We start from the raw sequence: 14,818 nt of genomic DNA, 5'->3' as shown, positions 1-14,818 counted from the left end.
TGAACATGACAGAGTCAAAGAGGTGGATATCTTCTTTGCCTGGTTCTGTTATGCTCTACCACGATGTCAGAACAGCCAAACTGAGGTAAAATGCTTTACTTATTAGTCACACAAATCAAACCACCCATAAAAAAAAAAAAGTAATTGCCGAATTAGGTATGGTTCGTTCGAACGATAAGCATTGCCAATCAATCAGAACTCAACGAACAAAACTCCATTCTATCATTTAGACGGACAGGGGAAAAGAAGGGGAAGCCAGAGCAAAGCAGAGAAAACACAAATCAACCGAACTCAAGTTGCCATGCTAATTCTCTGTAAACATGTACAATCAATTGATCAAAAAGGACATCGTGCACTGCAGTCACTACTCGTTACTTTGCTCTTCTCATCCGAGAAGAGAAGAAAGAAACTGCAAAGCGAATAAACACGTACCCCGACAAAATTTCAACCCCCAGAAACATTCACTTGCTCTCACCCAAACCCATCAATCTCTTCAAACTAGGAAAAAACGTCGAATCGTTCGAAAAAGACGGCTTCTTTTCTTGCTGCAGATGCTCTTCCACCATCTCCACGACGGACCTCGCGGACAGAGGATGGAAATGGACGCTCCAATTCGACACGAACTCCTTCGCCAAATCCCTCCTCTCGCCGTCCTCCATCCTCTCCCACTTCTTCTGCAACTCGTCCTCACTCAGCGACAAGTAGCCGCAGAGCTCGGAGAACAAGAGGGCCCTGCTCTTGCTCAAGGCCTCGTCTTTCTGCCTCTTCTGGGCGTGCACCCTCGCGACCTCCTCGGCCAAAGCGGACGCGACCTCAGCGTCGCCGATCTCCTTCCCCGCGCACGACACGGAGACGACGAGAGACTTGCGCTCATTGAAACAGATGGGGCGAAGGCGGGATTTTGGGGGTCGTGGCAGGGCAATTAGGGGAAGAGGGTGAATTCTTAAGGCCATCGGAGGCCGACCGTTTCGGAGAGAACGAGAATTTGAATAGAGGAGACGGTCGGGACGAGAAAACGCACTGATTGCGTTTCTAGGGTTCTTCTTACTGGTTTGACGACCTTCCACCCGTCGTAGGATTTTTACCAAGTGCGCTTTTTTACGATTGACCAATAAAAATTGACCTCACATTCACGTATAATTTTCATATTCCGACCGACAAAAAAAAATAACATACAGCTTTCTTATAATATACCAATTGTTTCTGCCTTACATGAAATTCTACTGATCATCATGGGAATAAATTCTAATCATGTTAAAATTCTTAATTTTCCTCGTTATGAAATGAGAATGTTTAGGCTACGAAATTACTAGCTTTGAAATATTTCGTTACATTTAGAGAGTGTGTAATCACACCTATTGTTGCTATTAATTATCTTGATGTGATTAGCGAATTTTAATGAAGGGAAAAACGTTCCAACATTAAACATTAGCAACGGTGTATACAACAATTGACGTACTCAAAAGAAAAATAATTGTGAGACCAACCTCAACCCGGACATCTCCCCGCAACCCAAAACAAGAGAGACAATTGGCTCACCTACAATACAAGGAAGAACAAACTTAAGATCTATGTGATCCGTAAACTTCAAAAATCTGCTGAAACTTATGCTTGCTCGATACATCGGATTATCTCATCCATGCTCCACATCAAGATCACAGTAAGTGAATAGATCTGACAAGACAAGAAATCGTGCGCAGCTCTGAATAAAATCACCACCATGGTTAAGGCGAGGCACCAGCAACGGCAACAAACTAGACCCTCGGATTCGGGGTTCCTAACATGTTGTGACTGAAGCGTCTCGATGGTTGGTTGTTAAAGCTTGTCGCTAGCTGTGAAGCGACACTTCACTTTAAACTCCGTCGGTTCGGAGTTCGTCGCAAGCCATGGAGCAGCTGTAAGTCTACCAGCAAATCAATTAAGAATCTCAAAGATTTGGGTCCATTTCACATGATTAGGTGCGAACCCTTCCTTAATGTTCGACAGGCTAGCTTCATCACCATCTTTTACAGTCACCCTCGCATGATGCTTTCTGGTTCGTCACCATCTCTCCGAGCCATGACGGATTAATTGGGACAAAATATCGGCCCAGGTATCAGGCACGCCTGGTAGGCACCAGTGCATGCAATCTTGGCCCCAAACAGCCACTGCGTCCTTTTTCCCCAACCAAATTGCTGGGTGGGCATCAGCTCTGAATTCACTCAAACGCGTCAAATCCAGCAACTGAATATCCGTTCCTTGCAGCGTGCCCTCGATCAGATTATTCAGCAGTCTTGCTTCTTTGTTCACCCCATTGTTGCTGGGATCAAACCACATATCAAGCTGTCTAGTTGTTAGTACCCAATCCCAAAGTAAAAAATCTGATCATACTATTGCGATATGTAGAGAGTGCAAGATTCTATTTACATACCTGAGAATCCTGGAGTGGCTCATTGAACAGGCAACTACCATTCTGATTCCAGTCTCCACCGTGGAAATGCCTTGGCGACTGTAACCGCCAGAACTTGAGAGTCTTGTTAGGGATATTCCTTCGTATATGCAAAACCATGTTCTCAAGAACAACTTTGAGTCCATCCAACATCTTGAGGGGTGGGAAGATCGGGCGTCCAGCCTGATAAAAGACTAGAGGTGTCTCTTCCGGGAACTTATCAGAACCCCACCTATCAAACGCAAATCAAGAAATGTTCAGGGAAAGGCTTACACAGGCAAGAACAAGCGACTAACATTAGCAGCTCTTAAAGAGGCTAATAGTGACATGGTGGCATTTCAGATTCATGAGAACCAGAGTGTTTAGATTGGTTGACGCCTCTATTTTCCAGCCTATGTTATATCAGTTTGCTTCATCAAAAAACCACCAATGGGAATAATAATGCTGATACTTAACTTTTCTCCTAAAACTTCAATTTCTTCTTTCCTTACGCCCGTCTTCTTCAGATACCATATTCACTTATCTCAACACTGACCCGATCTAATAAGGCTCCTTAAACCACCCATCTACGTACTCACAGAATTCAATTGAGTCCATAAAACTAAAAATAAATATGGCATAACAGGAATACACCAGTTAATCCAACCTGCAATGTTCAAAATAGCATAAATGGTCACCCCACACATCAGGACACACAAGAAATGACATGAACTAGCTTAGCAATGAGGAGAAAATGGTTTTCACGGCAGACAAAATCTTAAGACTGAGCAGAGTAATCATGTTTTACCTACACAGCCGAAAGCTAGATATTTAAAGGGCCAAGCCCACACATATCACTAGAGACATGATATTAGTGCAGGGAAAGAAATCAAAGCATTAAGACACCAAGGATGCAAATGCATAAAAGAGACTGATCTCAGTGAACAAAACTAAGCAACAGAGGAAAATTACCAGTGACCAGTATTGAAAACAAGGACATCGTAGAAGTCATTGATGTGGGCCCAATCATCAGCAGGAATGTCCACATCTACTCGATAAAAACCTTTTGACCCATGTCCTTCGGCCAGAGTGGGCTCTTTCGGCTGCCACCTTCAATGAATCAGTTATAAGCATGTGAGGTTGCAAGTACAGTGCTTTATAAGCAAACTATGCACGTTGATTTAAAAGACAATAAGCAACATTGATATTTTCTAAAGTAGGTGATCCAATTGGAATTAACACTTCCAGTTCCTCGAAGCAAGAGATCTTTATAGCTTAGTTACAGATACTTTAGTTAGACCGAGCGTCAATTAGCAACTCTTCCAGATTACGGCAGCATGGTCTTCTGGTATATGCTGGTCCATCGATACCATACCCCTCAGGCATTTTTAACATATTCTAACGGCAATGTTGACAACTACCTCTAAAGACAAAGTCAGAAGCTCTCTCTTAAAATCTTTACACTTTAACAATTTCAGCAGTTTCTACAGACAAACTCTGTCCACAGGAATATGGTGGAGGGACACCACGTAGTCACCAAATTCCATTCCAGAAACTTGATAAAAGTTACTGATGGAGAAGAAGCTTGTCTGATGAAAACAAAAGCAACTGGGGATGAGTGTACTTGGGAACTCCGTTGATTAATTAAATATGCAACCCACATGAACATTCAGCAATAACCGTCTATTACTTGAAAACAATAGCCACATCAATCATTCAAGATCATCTCTTCAACAATGCAACGGCATGAACGAAAAATAAAACCACAGATCAGCAAAGGTCTTACTCGTATTTAGCCAACAGCACCGCTCTGTGATATGCAACTGTGACGTTGAACTTAGGGAAAAAAGCTCCTCGCCAAGCCCCTTTCCTCTTCCACTTCTTGGCACCCGCGTCAGCCGCCCTCAGTATACAAAGCAGCGAAACCAGGAAATTCTCATTCAACGAGTCCCCCACGAGCCCAATGTTCTTGTTCCTCATCAGACCCAGGAACCGAACCGGGTCGATCCGGTCCAAGCTGCAATATTTAGGGACCCATCTCCAAGAATTGATCATACCCATGTTTTCTCTCTGGTTCCTCAAGCAGTTCCAGGCGTTTCTGTGGAACGGGCATGTCTCGTCGTACACGGGCTTCCGGGGCTCCCGGTCGAGGACCCATCGGCCGTCGAAGAGGTTGCAGGAACGGGAGATCTTTTCTTTGGGGGGAGGAGAGGATGGTGAAGTGAGGAAAGTGGAGTAGAGGAAGAGGATGATTAGGGTTAGCAAGATTGCGTATGGGAAGAGCGAAGAAGGTGACTTCAGAGAAGGCGCTTCCTTTTTCTTGGCAGCGGCGGGAGAAGGCATATCAGATCTCCTCGAATTCCCGTCTGATCACTGAGAGAGAGAGAGAGAGAGAGAGAGAGAGATAGATAGATATATATATATATATATATATATATTTGAAATGGCGGATCCAATTTTTCTTTTTCTTTTTCTTTTTCTTTTTTTTTTACCAAAAAAAAATTACTAGGACTTCATATAACAGTTATATGACAGTTAAGATTGAAACAAATCGACAGAAATTGAAAATTTCAAAGAATTAACAGGCAAAATAGAAAAAATGAAGAACTAATAAAGTGTGAGCCCGGCCTACAAAAATGACATCGCTCATCGCCTTGAGCTCAAGCGTCCACGGCCATAATTTGAAAGCTCGAGCGGCCATGACTAGATACATTGAGCTCGAGCTAAGACTCTAGATCAAGTGTTCATGGCGACAACCTCCCGATTGGTACACATTAATATTGTCATTAGACCATTGTTATCAAGTGAGAAAATTTCACATAAGGGCCCAAAATGTTCTGATTCTTTTAAATAATGGCTTAAAATGGATCTTATTTCAAATAAAGACATGAAGTGTTATTATTGTTTCAAATAAGGGCATGAAGTGACCATATCAGTCTCAAAAAATGACATCTCACTATTTGTTTATGGGCATTTTCGTCATTTATCTATTTTTATTATTTTTTCTCCTTTTTCTTTGTTTTTTTGCCTCTTCTATTTATAAAAAAAAAAGAATAACAGGTAGAAGGCTAAGGCAGCCTCCTGATTGTGCAAGCAACCCCACCTTCAGTGGGTGGCGTGCGGCTTTGGTGGCCGTTGAGGGCACTAGCCCCGGCACCGGTCCCACCGAGGGCCGCCCCTCGCCCAGATTTGGGAGAGGGTCGTGGCCCTCTCTCGGCTCCGTCAAGGGCCCGGTGGCCCTTGCCTTTGGTCGGCGGGGTCGCCGGCTCTCGCCGAGACGCCGGTAACCTTGACTGCCAACAAGATCGCCCCACCGTTGGTGGGGTGACTCCACACAGCGAGAGGGCCTCTCGCCTATTTTGTCTATTTTGTTTTTTTTTTATTCTTATTTAAGTTAACTAAAAATCATATTAACCTTATATTTTGATGAAAATACTCTTGATCGACCAGAAAATTTGGGCAACCAGTCAAGCCGGGCCCTTATTTAAAATAATAATGATCATTTCTGGTTCTTATTTGAAATAAAAAAAAAAGATACTTTAAACCCTTATTTAAAATAATATTCACTTCAGGCTTTTATATGAAAAAATCAAAATACTTTGGACCCTTTTTTGGAATTTTCCCTTATCACATTAATCGTGCGATAGAAGGCCTGAAATGCTCGCCTTTTTTTCCCTTGCACCTTACCCTCTCACACTTTCTGTATGTTAATTTGTCCTCAAGGTAGTTATCAACATCAGGTGAAGTCGAGCTGTCCTTTAAACATATGCGAATGGATTCTATTCATCCATGGGACCACAGACATTCTCTGAGGTCAAGTTTGCCGCTAAGAGCTTGTTTCTTTTGGCGGTGGAGAGCGCTAAACTTCTGCTGATACCACACAGCATCACAAGCCAAAACAGCACCAGTAACCACTCAAAACATCGCCACCATAATTGCCCCAAACAAGCTACCAGTCTACCACCAGCTGACATCGGCCAATAGATGTCGTCGCGAGTCGACACCCCTACCAGCATCTTCGGCTTCCTGCGAGCGCTGAGGCCCCTGCTCCTATCATCACCACCTACAGTTGTCGCCCGGAAAATAGTTTTGCTTTCAGTTTAACAGATCATATATCTCACAACTATCTAACCACCTTAGCAGCAAAAATGTAAATAAACGACGGTGAAACTGTGGATTTTATTGAAGAATCAACATCTTTGAGGGGAAAGTCACTGTCTATAAACGATTCATCTAATAAAAAGCAAATCTTCATATCGTAATTAGGCTTTAGAAAAGCCAACATCTAGCCACAAAAGTAGACAGATAACTAAGTCCTTTCCGAATTGACATTAAAGCAGAGAGATCTCTGCTAAATCAGGAGCAATAAAGTCACTGCAAAGATCTCCCCGCGTGCTTGAAATCCCCTACAATCAGCGGCAGAGAAACATTAGCAACAGGAGCTAAGCTGAATTCAGCTTGTCTTCACAACATCGTAGAATGATACAGGCTTCTTCTTAGATCCACAGAGTTCCTGAAAGCAAGAGAAAGATAGGCAAGTGATAGCATTCGTCTCTAAAACTACTTTAAAGAATTAGCGCTCGGATGAAAAAAGATATACCTCAACTACAGAAGCCAGGCGTAAAATTGAAGCTTCACCCCACGGACGGCCCATCAGTTGCAAACCAATTGGAAGGCCTTGCTTATCATATCCAATCTGTGAAATTCACAGCAAAAGTAAAGGGATGAGCTAGATATAACTGTACTAGAGTTGATGAATAGAATGACTTAACGCATTTGCAAAAGGTGCAGTTGGAAGCAAATCCAATTTGTTCCTCAGCTGGCTCAATGAGCTATGACTCAAATTCTTGCCATAAGGTTAGCTGTCAGCTGTCTAAAATGGCACTTTTGTGCAAATGAAGAAAAGAATTTCGGAAAAAGTTCACATGAAATTGCATAGGTAAACCCAATGTCACTCACAGGGACAGAAATGGCAGGGAGACCTAGAAGATTTGCTGCAATGACAAATCGCATGAGGTAACCTGAAACAAGAGTGTGCATAAACTACTCAAGAATTGTCCCTTGTGAACAATGTCACATTGAGTATCTGAAAACTTGTTATTGCAATTAAAGCAAGCATGTGCACGAAGCTTATGGTTTCAATGCAATTTGTGTGAAAAGATGGCTACTATCAAACCAGAGATTAATAATGCAACGAACAAACCTGTAACCTGCATATCTGTTTCCCCATATTTAAGGGCACTAGGAGGTATTTTAGGCGCCGTCATTCTGTAATAAACAATTTATGTGTCAGTTGAAAATTTATTAGAAGAATTAAGCTAACATTGAAGCACTGAAATCTCAAAATTTGAATGGACTGTGATTCTGATTAGGTCTGCCAGGACATTGAAGCAGAGATCACAAATTTAAATCCAATTAAGCATACTACCAGCTTGCTCCTTCTCAAACTTGGATGATTGAAAAGATAAAAACTATGCTTAGATTAGGCTTGCCAAGTCCAATTCCACGTCATCAAGCACTGAAACTGGATCCTCGAAGGGAAACATCAAGTTGAGCTAGTCACATTATTGACATACCCAGTAGTCGGCGTCACTATGACATCGACTTTCTTGAAGATCTCCATATGGTGGTACATTATTCTTCTCCTGAAATCACATTTCGGCATCACCACCATGTCTAAGAATATATTAAGAAAGAACTGAATGAGATTGCGAATGCATTTTCAAATAACCACATGGAAGACATATACCTAAAGTGAATAAACTAGGTTCAACAGTTTCAATAGCTTCAGCTATGATATAGCTAATGTAAAAACTGGACATGAATAAGTACAGGTATTCTGCCTAGTGGAAGACAGTGGGAGGTCATAATATATTTACATGATGGTTCCAAGTATCTTATGTCAAGAATAACTTGCAATTTCTTTTTTTTTTTCCCTCACCTAAGACACTGGGCAGCAACATAATCCGATGCAGTGAATGATCGGAACAGTGCCATGCTAGTCCGTGTATCATAATTCAACTCTGTACCTTTCCTGAGAAAGTGAGAACAGGATATTCAGTCCCAAAATGAAATCTCAATTATAAAGAATGAACAAAACCTTCTAATATTCCCTTCTCAGCTGTGTCCATTTCCGGTCAGACTGATGATGATGCTATTCCACAGGTAGATTAGAGCGGCAGACTTACCCATCCTCACAGTCAGGATTCAATCCAGTTAACATCTCGGATCCAATTGAAACTAGATGAGCAGTGCGCATCTCATGCAGCTCAGGTATAACAATCTCTACCACCTTGCACATGTATGAGTCAAATTAGAAACTCAGCAATATACATGAATGAAAAGACAGAATTATGCCTTGTGCAGCGAACTCGACAAGAGAACCAACTCATTAGCGGGAAAAAGACAGTAGGTGGGACAAGACAAATATGGAGAGGATCAAGTTACTTTAATCTTTAGAGACATACAACTCCATGGAATAATCATGTAACTTCGAAGGCCTATTCAATTGAAGCGGAACTTACTTCACAGCCATGGGTCTTGGACAACTGATTCAGAATATCCTCACATTTGTCGGAGATATCAGTTGAATGAACATCGTTGAACCACTGCAAACATTAATTCGTTCATGTTATTGGAAAGGGGAAACAGAAATTAAAAAAAAAAAAGTAAAAAAGGAAAACTTCTAACTATTAGAATCTGCTATTACTGGAGTATATTTTCCAAGACGCAATGACCCCACGGCATTCAAACTTTCCATAGATGGGAAATTTGGCAAGCAAGGTGGTGACTGCAAGAACTAGCACAGGTTAGTAGTATTATGACAATTATCACACAAAATAGGTTTTCACAACCTACATAGAAAGAAGACTTGGCAATAAGAGATCAATCGAGTTAATAGCATCAACATGTACTTCTTCAAGTGCATGTCATAAATCAGGCATAGCCGCATTTTTTGTTAATGAAGAAAATAAACTTACAGGGTTCAAAATATTTCTGGCCACAGGATTGGATCCCAGGATTGCAGCATACCTGATGTAACATTGCCAAGATAAGAATTATATGATAAATAAGAGAAATTAAAGAAGTGATTAAAGTTAAACAGTAAGGACATCAAGAAAACAGTCGGAAACTCATTTGTCACAGAGATCGTGTGATTGTTGCTTCTACTAAGGTAGATGAGCCCTACTGTTATGCCTTAGGACTGCACCATATGGTTCTTTTGGTGGTTGAGACTGCAGGAGAGCTATGAACAATGGCAAGTGTGACCTGCTAGAGGTCACCGGTGGAGTCTCATAAAGAAGCAAAAGTAACTGTGAAGACATTCAGATCTTCAATTATGAGGACTTTATATGATTAGATGTGATAGAAGTCACTTCAGCTTTTTAAATTCCAAAGAATCCAAATTCATCCATTACTGCTCCTTCCTTTATGATTTGAACTGTCACCGCAAAGTCAGAGAGAATAACATGCTTCCCAAGTCAAATAAGTTCTTAACCTGTCTTTTTTTATGCAGTGTTATCTGAAAGTTGGAAAAAAAAAACTTGCATGCTAACCTGTTCCAACCCATGGTACAACAATTTGAATCCTAAGACAATGAATAAGGGAAGAAAAAATGCTCCCAAATGTTGTGATTCGAACTCAGAGTTTTCCCTGAACGAACTCATCTCCTAATAAGTCAAGACAAGGGGCAAAGAAAAACTGCTAACATCAAAAAATTGATGATCAATTCTATGCCTACAACCACAAAATTTGTTGATTTCCGTATTTAGGTTATAAACATTAAACTTCTGAGAGCTGAGGGAGTAGCACCTAACATCCAGCTAACAAGTACAGAATACTTACACTAGCGTGACATCTTCCACTGATGATGCAATTGGTCCAATAATTTCCACAGTCCCGGACTCGCATAGAGAACTGCAAAAAATGGCAGCTCTTCTAAAAAAACACAATATCGCCATGATTCACACTTTTGTGTGAGGAAGCCTATACTAGGTCCCTAGCATTCATAAAGGAAAAAGTTCAAAATCTAACCCTCTAATATCTGTTCGCCCATATGTTGTTTTCAGTCCAACTACCCCACAGAGGGAAGAAGGTATTCGAATTGAACCTGTCTTGTTATGTAAAGTCAGTGTCAGCATATAATACATGGTAAGCACAAGCCAAACAGTAGGACACTAGTACAACCTCCACCATCTGTCCCAAGTGCAGCAGAACAAATTCCAGAAGCAACAATTGCTGCCGGTCCAGAGGAAGATCCACCAGTGTACCTATCTGGGGCATGAGGGTTCCTTGTTGTTCTGCAGATACATAACCAATGGATTTTGCAGTAAAATTTTGCAGACAAAAACAATATACTCCAGTGTGTATGAATTGAGGAACGGACATGTGCTAATTCATATATATGTGAGAGGGAGGGACTGAATCAGATTGAGTGGTGGATATATCATTTGTTTTGATGAATAAAAGACGAGAAGCATGAACCATCTCAAGATCATTTTGCACCAGATAAAAGGAGAGGATTGAGAAGGTAGACACGTTCTAATGAGAAGAAACTTACTAATCCGTAGGATGAGCCGTATTATCATTGGCCAATCATATGGAACGTGGAAATAAATTCTTTTTCCTTGAAATATTAGTGTATGTGACATATCCAAACAACCCAGGTATTATCTTGTGGTTACATAGACTGATAGGAAAAGTAAAATGAAATGGCTTTAAGCATGACAAGGTCAACATAAGCAGTCTCGAAGCACGTCAGGATTCCTCAGGAAAACTCACCTCTAAAAGAAAGTTCCACTGGAAGATTGACTACCATCGAGAACATACATTGACTAGACCATCTATGTAAATAATTCTGATGAAATATGAGGGACAATTTCTATGGAATTTTAGTTTTGACAAATTCATAATACATCGGCAACATGCCAGCACATGGTGAAATGAATCTGCTGATCCTTAGAACATCAAGTGCACGTTTAAATGCTCTTTAAACTTTTTCGCTTCCATGCCTCGTAATCTATCTTGTGAATTCCAAGTTCCACATAATAAAACTCACCCATAATTTGGATTGTTTCCGGTTGTACCCATGCCCAATTCATGCATATTTGCTTTACCCACCAAGATCACACCGCAGCTACGTAATCGAGAAACACAAACTGCATCTTCATTATTCGAATTAGTTTCATCCATCCATGTTGTTGCACCTGTCCATACAAATTGTCATATACACAAACTAAAGAGATGGTGAAATTATTTTGGAAAACGACAAAGACGTCAACCAATTTTTACCCTTCATTATATAGGGGTGGCAACCTATGTCGTCCTTAATTGCCATGAATATCCCATCCAAGATAGATAATGGCCTCCCTGCATCAGAAATGCCATTACTTCACAATGCCTCCCCTGCACCAACTAATGACAGTGCACTGCACACCAAGCAGTGACCATACTTTGAAGGTGCGAAAACAACCATTCCACTGAGTTAAGCTCACGTTCCAGTAGATTGTCCTACCTTCCTCAAACCTCTTTGTGGAAGCAGCAGCTTGTTTCCTGACTTCCTCAGCGTCAAAAGAAATTAGCAAAGGAGCCGGAGGTTTCTTATGGCTAAACTCCTCAATGACAGTAATAATCCGCTCTGCCACCTAATAATCGACAGTAAGACTTTGTGTCTCGCTCAAGCTGATAATAAAGAGACTCCTCATAGGTTCTGTATGGACTTACCATGGATGGGGTTACAAGTTTAGAACGATAACCATGCGCATAATCACGTATTTTCCAGTAGCGAAATTGACTGAGATCCCCGTTCCAGGAGGTGGCAGGATCATACTCCGGAAGACATTTCAATGCTAATTCTACTCGATCTTCAGGTTTTCCATCTTCATCCAATGAGATGGTACCAGGCTCTGGATCTAGACATTAATAGCTTCAGCACATCATATATTTCTTATGGGAAGGATGCCCTCTACTTGAATCTATTCTAAGTTGCATGTTAATCTGCTAATGCCCAGTGTACCCTCTTCTTACTCCCCCTATACAATGCATTGGCCCGCAATAAATGCACTGCAGAGCATGCATAGGCTCGTAATAATAGGGGAAAGAAAAGCAGGGGAGAGCTCGAAATTACTTTAGAAAATGCCTCTCGTTTAAACTTTGGGATAGCAATCTATTTAACTGAATTTTGTGATAGCAATCCCATTTCCATTCCAATCATCCATCATCTCCATCTCCCACCTGTTTTATGTTAACTCACAAGACAACCACTAAAGCTAACTAGTTAAGGGGGAAAACCTTGAGGAGGATATTCAGGTTTATACATTGGTGGCTCCGGTATCACAGTACTCCTAAGAAACTGCCAATTACAAGAGAAATCCAGTCAAATTCAATTGTCCGGCATTGAAGAGAGAAAATTTGCTCGAAGAATGCAGTATGCAAGACGAAAGAAAACCGCACCTCAACCATTCCATTCTTCTTCTTCAAGTAGGCGATAATAGTAGGGCCAATTAGTGGTGCCTCGAGTATCTTGATAAACAGCCTGAACGTGAGACCGGTAAGATGTGGAGCTGCAAGTCAGCCAAGAGGACTCACCTAAGTCAGAATCTTGGCGAACTCATATTTCACATGATCCAAAAACTGATAATGTCGATTTGCAGAAACTGTGAGGAAAAGCATCAAAACTTAAAAGGAAAACGTAGTACTGACCGTCAATAATTTCAGCCTCATACTTGACTGTAGACAAGTCGAGCTCTTCAGCTGGTAACATTACGCGCTTCTTGCCCATGTCGACGTTATTCTACCAGGGAAAAAAGGGTAAGACAGACGACTGAAAAATGTGAGCAACCACCGGATCTTGTGGTAGTAATAGGCACATAGGATCAAATATAGCTTCGTACTCTATTGATCTGTTTAATGAAAATACAAATTAAGACATGAATTCTGGACTAGACAACCAACTTGCAAACCGGTAACTGCGGAGAAGACGGACAAAATGAAGCCAGCAGTGGACAGAAAGTGCTCGTCAGTCAAACAAGCAAATGATCAAACACCCTTTACACACAAGCTCGCGATCAGTTCTCCAGCAAGACAGACACCCCATCGGCAGACCAAAATCACGCACTATCGTAATGGTCGCCTCACATACCTTGAAAGACGAAATCGCTCAAAGGCGGAGAGAAATCCCCGGTCCTCTGTTTTCCTCGCCAGATGTGGAAAGAGATTGGGAAAGTCTCGTCAACCGGCGATTCGTGTAGGAATGGTCGAGGTCCAGGGAGAGAGAGAGACAGACAGACAGAGGAACAATGCGGAGTCGTTGCGAAAGCGATGGCGTTAGACTTCGGCTTTCGATCACCGTATTAAATTCTTGATTAGATGGCGGCTTTCACGTCCGAAGAAAAGAGGGACCCTACTGTCAAGCCATCCTCGAAACCGCCCGCCGAGTCAAGAATTCGCGCGGTCTAGTCCATTGCGTCCGCTTTGGGGGTGTGGATTAAGGAGTCATTCCGCCAGTTCAAGCGTTGACTCCGAGCACTCCCGGATGGCAATTGAAAAAAGACAAACCACAGCATCACCAACCCTTAACCCCGTTGACCCGAAGCGTGAATGACACGACAAGCGAACTTGTTTTATGTCAAATAAAACGATTCGACGAGCCCCATGAATCATCGTCATGCTTGCCTCTCTTAGTAAGCGAAACGAAGCAGGTCAAGCTCCACTATCGAAGTCCCACGGGGAACGTTCAGCTTCATCGATGTCTCCTGATCTCTAGGGTCGAAGCACACCTCCGAGGATCACTCCTTACTCTTTTCTCGTACTTTCCGACGGCTGGTTCGGGACGGTTGGAGCGGCACCCGACCCGGTGGTGCCATTTTGCTCATCAACCGCCTCCAACCTCAATGATGAGAAATTTGTTTGGTGAGGGGAGACGAGATTGGAGTTCTGAGTTAGGTGAGGAGAGGACGATGCTCATCAAGTCGTGGGCGTTTCCTGCAGAGGCGTAGCTCATCTACCTTACACCCAAGTTAGGAATCGGACGAACCAATGCAGGACATCAAAAAAGACTCGATTTTTTCCCGACCAAGTCTCTCTTTTTCCGATCATGAGCATAACCTTAGAAGGCTTTAAAACGTAAAATTCGAAGATATTCTTTTGATACGAAGGGAAGAAAAATATTTTCTCTCAAACTCAAAGGAGGTGGCATCGGAGAAAGTAAACTACACGTCAATTTCGGTTAGCTACTTTCGGCTAGGCTCGTATAGTAGCGACCCGCACCCGAAGTGAGTCATTAGAGTTTCGGCTCCTGCTAGGATGACCTGTGTATCGTATAATGTCTGAAATCGAAAGAACCAAAGTAGGACATCTACCTTACACTCAACAGGTGCCACCTCAAGTCAGGAATACAAAGCAAGACATCTG

General features: G+C 42.0%; 3 protein-coding genes across 8 annotated transcripts in view; all 3 read right to left on the bottom strand.

Annotated features, from left to right (window-relative positions):
• LOC115726607 overlaps window positions 1–1,500 on the bottom strand; it is a 78,991-nt gene extending 77,491 nt beyond the window's left edge. The window contains exons 1-2 of one of the 3 annotated variants that reach the window (XM_048272197.1): window positions 449–1,471; window positions 273–403 (exon numbers count right to left, since the gene is read on the bottom strand). In XM_048272197.1, coding sequence (XP_048128154.1) covers window positions 462–953 — 492 coding nt within the window. In that variant the 5' untranslated portion in view covers window positions 954–1,471 and the 3' untranslated portion in view covers window positions 273–403; window positions 449–461. Of the gene's footprint in view, window positions 1–272; window positions 404–432 lie in introns of those variants that run through there. The other 2 variants (XR_004013575.2, XM_030656562.2) reach the window with 2 other exon arrangements.
• Window positions 1,501–1,545: 45 nt separating this feature from the next.
• LOC115726606 (protein trichome birefringence-like 12) lies at window positions 1,546–4,829 on the bottom strand. 2 transcript variants are annotated; one of them, XM_030656561.2, is made up of 4 exons: window positions 4,194–4,828; window positions 3,380–3,517; window positions 2,411–2,660; window positions 1,546–2,322 (listed from the first exon to the last, which is right to left on the bottom strand). In XM_030656561.2, exons 1-4 carry the CDS (start codon window positions 4,748–4,750, stop codon window positions 2,041–2,043), a joined length of 1,227 nt encoding a protein of 408 aa, XP_030512421.2. In that variant the 5' UTR covers window positions 4,751–4,828; the 3' UTR covers window positions 1,546–2,040. The 2 variants fall into 2 exon arrangements, with proteins under 2 accessions (XP_030512421.2, XP_048128153.1); XM_048272196.1 differs by having other exon boundaries at window positions 2,116–2,299; window positions 4,194–4,829.
• Window positions 4,830–6,568: 1,739 nt separating this feature from the next.
• LOC115726601 (fatty acid amide hydrolase) lies at window positions 6,569–13,819 on the bottom strand. 3 transcript variants are annotated; one of them, XM_048272413.1, is made up of 21 exons: window positions 13,464–13,819; window positions 13,109–13,199; window positions 12,860–12,969; window positions 12,698–12,758; window positions 12,131–12,318; window positions 11,922–12,051; window positions 11,699–11,776; window positions 11,466–11,613; window positions 10,595–10,707; window positions 10,442–10,517; window positions 10,253–10,324; window positions 9,388–9,439; window positions 9,117–9,197; window positions 8,932–9,015; window positions 8,596–8,699; window positions 8,349–8,441; window positions 7,984–8,052; window positions 7,611–7,675; window positions 7,367–7,428; window positions 7,008–7,103; window positions 6,569–6,920 (listed from the first exon to the last, which is right to left on the bottom strand). In XM_048272413.1, the coding sequence occupies exons 1-21, from the start codon at window positions 13,500–13,502 to the stop codon at window positions 6,861–6,863; spliced, it is 1,872 nt and encodes a 623-aa protein (XP_048128370.1). In that variant the 5' UTR covers window positions 13,503–13,819; the 3' UTR covers window positions 6,569–6,860. The 3 variants fall into 3 exon arrangements, with proteins under 3 accessions (XP_048128370.1, XP_030512412.1, XP_030512413.1); XM_030656552.2 differs by having other exon boundaries at window positions 13,548–13,818; XM_030656553.2 differs by lacking the exon at window positions 13,464–13,819 and adding an exon at window positions 13,336–13,378.
• Window positions 13,820–14,818: the final 999 nt, after the last annotated feature.

Source organism: Rhodamnia argentea, chromosome 11 (assembly GCF_020921035.1).
Source record: "Rhodamnia argentea isolate NSW1041297 chromosome 11, ASM2092103v1, whole genome shotgun sequence".
In the NCBI taxonomy this organism is placed as follows: Eukaryota; Viridiplantae; Streptophyta; class Magnoliopsida; order Myrtales; family Myrtaceae; genus Rhodamnia; species Rhodamnia argentea.
The sequence above is the reverse complement of the archived record's forward strand: the minus strand, read 5'-3'. Positions and strand labels throughout refer to the sequence as shown.

Coding starts and splice junctions, on each gene's coding strand:
- LOC115726606 (XM_030656561.2), bottom strand. CDS start 4,750: ATGCCTTCTCCCGCCGCTGCCAAGAAAAAGGAAGCGCCTTCTCTGAAG. Junction 3,518..4,193: donor GTGCTGTTGGCTAAATACGA/GTAAGACCTTTG, acceptor GATTCATTGAAG/GTGGCAGCCGAAAGAGCCCA. Junction 2,323..2,410: donor AGCCACTCCAGGATTCTCAG/GTATGTAAATAG, acceptor ACAACTAGACAG/CTTGATATGTGGTTTGATCC.
- LOC115726601 (XM_048272413.1), bottom strand. CDS start 13,502: ATGGGGTGTCTGTCTTGCTGGAGAACTGATCGCGAGCTT. Junction 10,325..10,441: donor GGGCGAACAGATATTAGAGG/GTTAGATTTTGA, acceptor CATTTTTTGCAG/TTCTCTATGCGAGTCCGGGA. Junction 8,053..8,348: donor GTTGCTGCCCAGTGTCTTAG/GTGAGGGAAAAA, acceptor ATGTGATTTCAG/GAGAAGAATAATGTACCACC.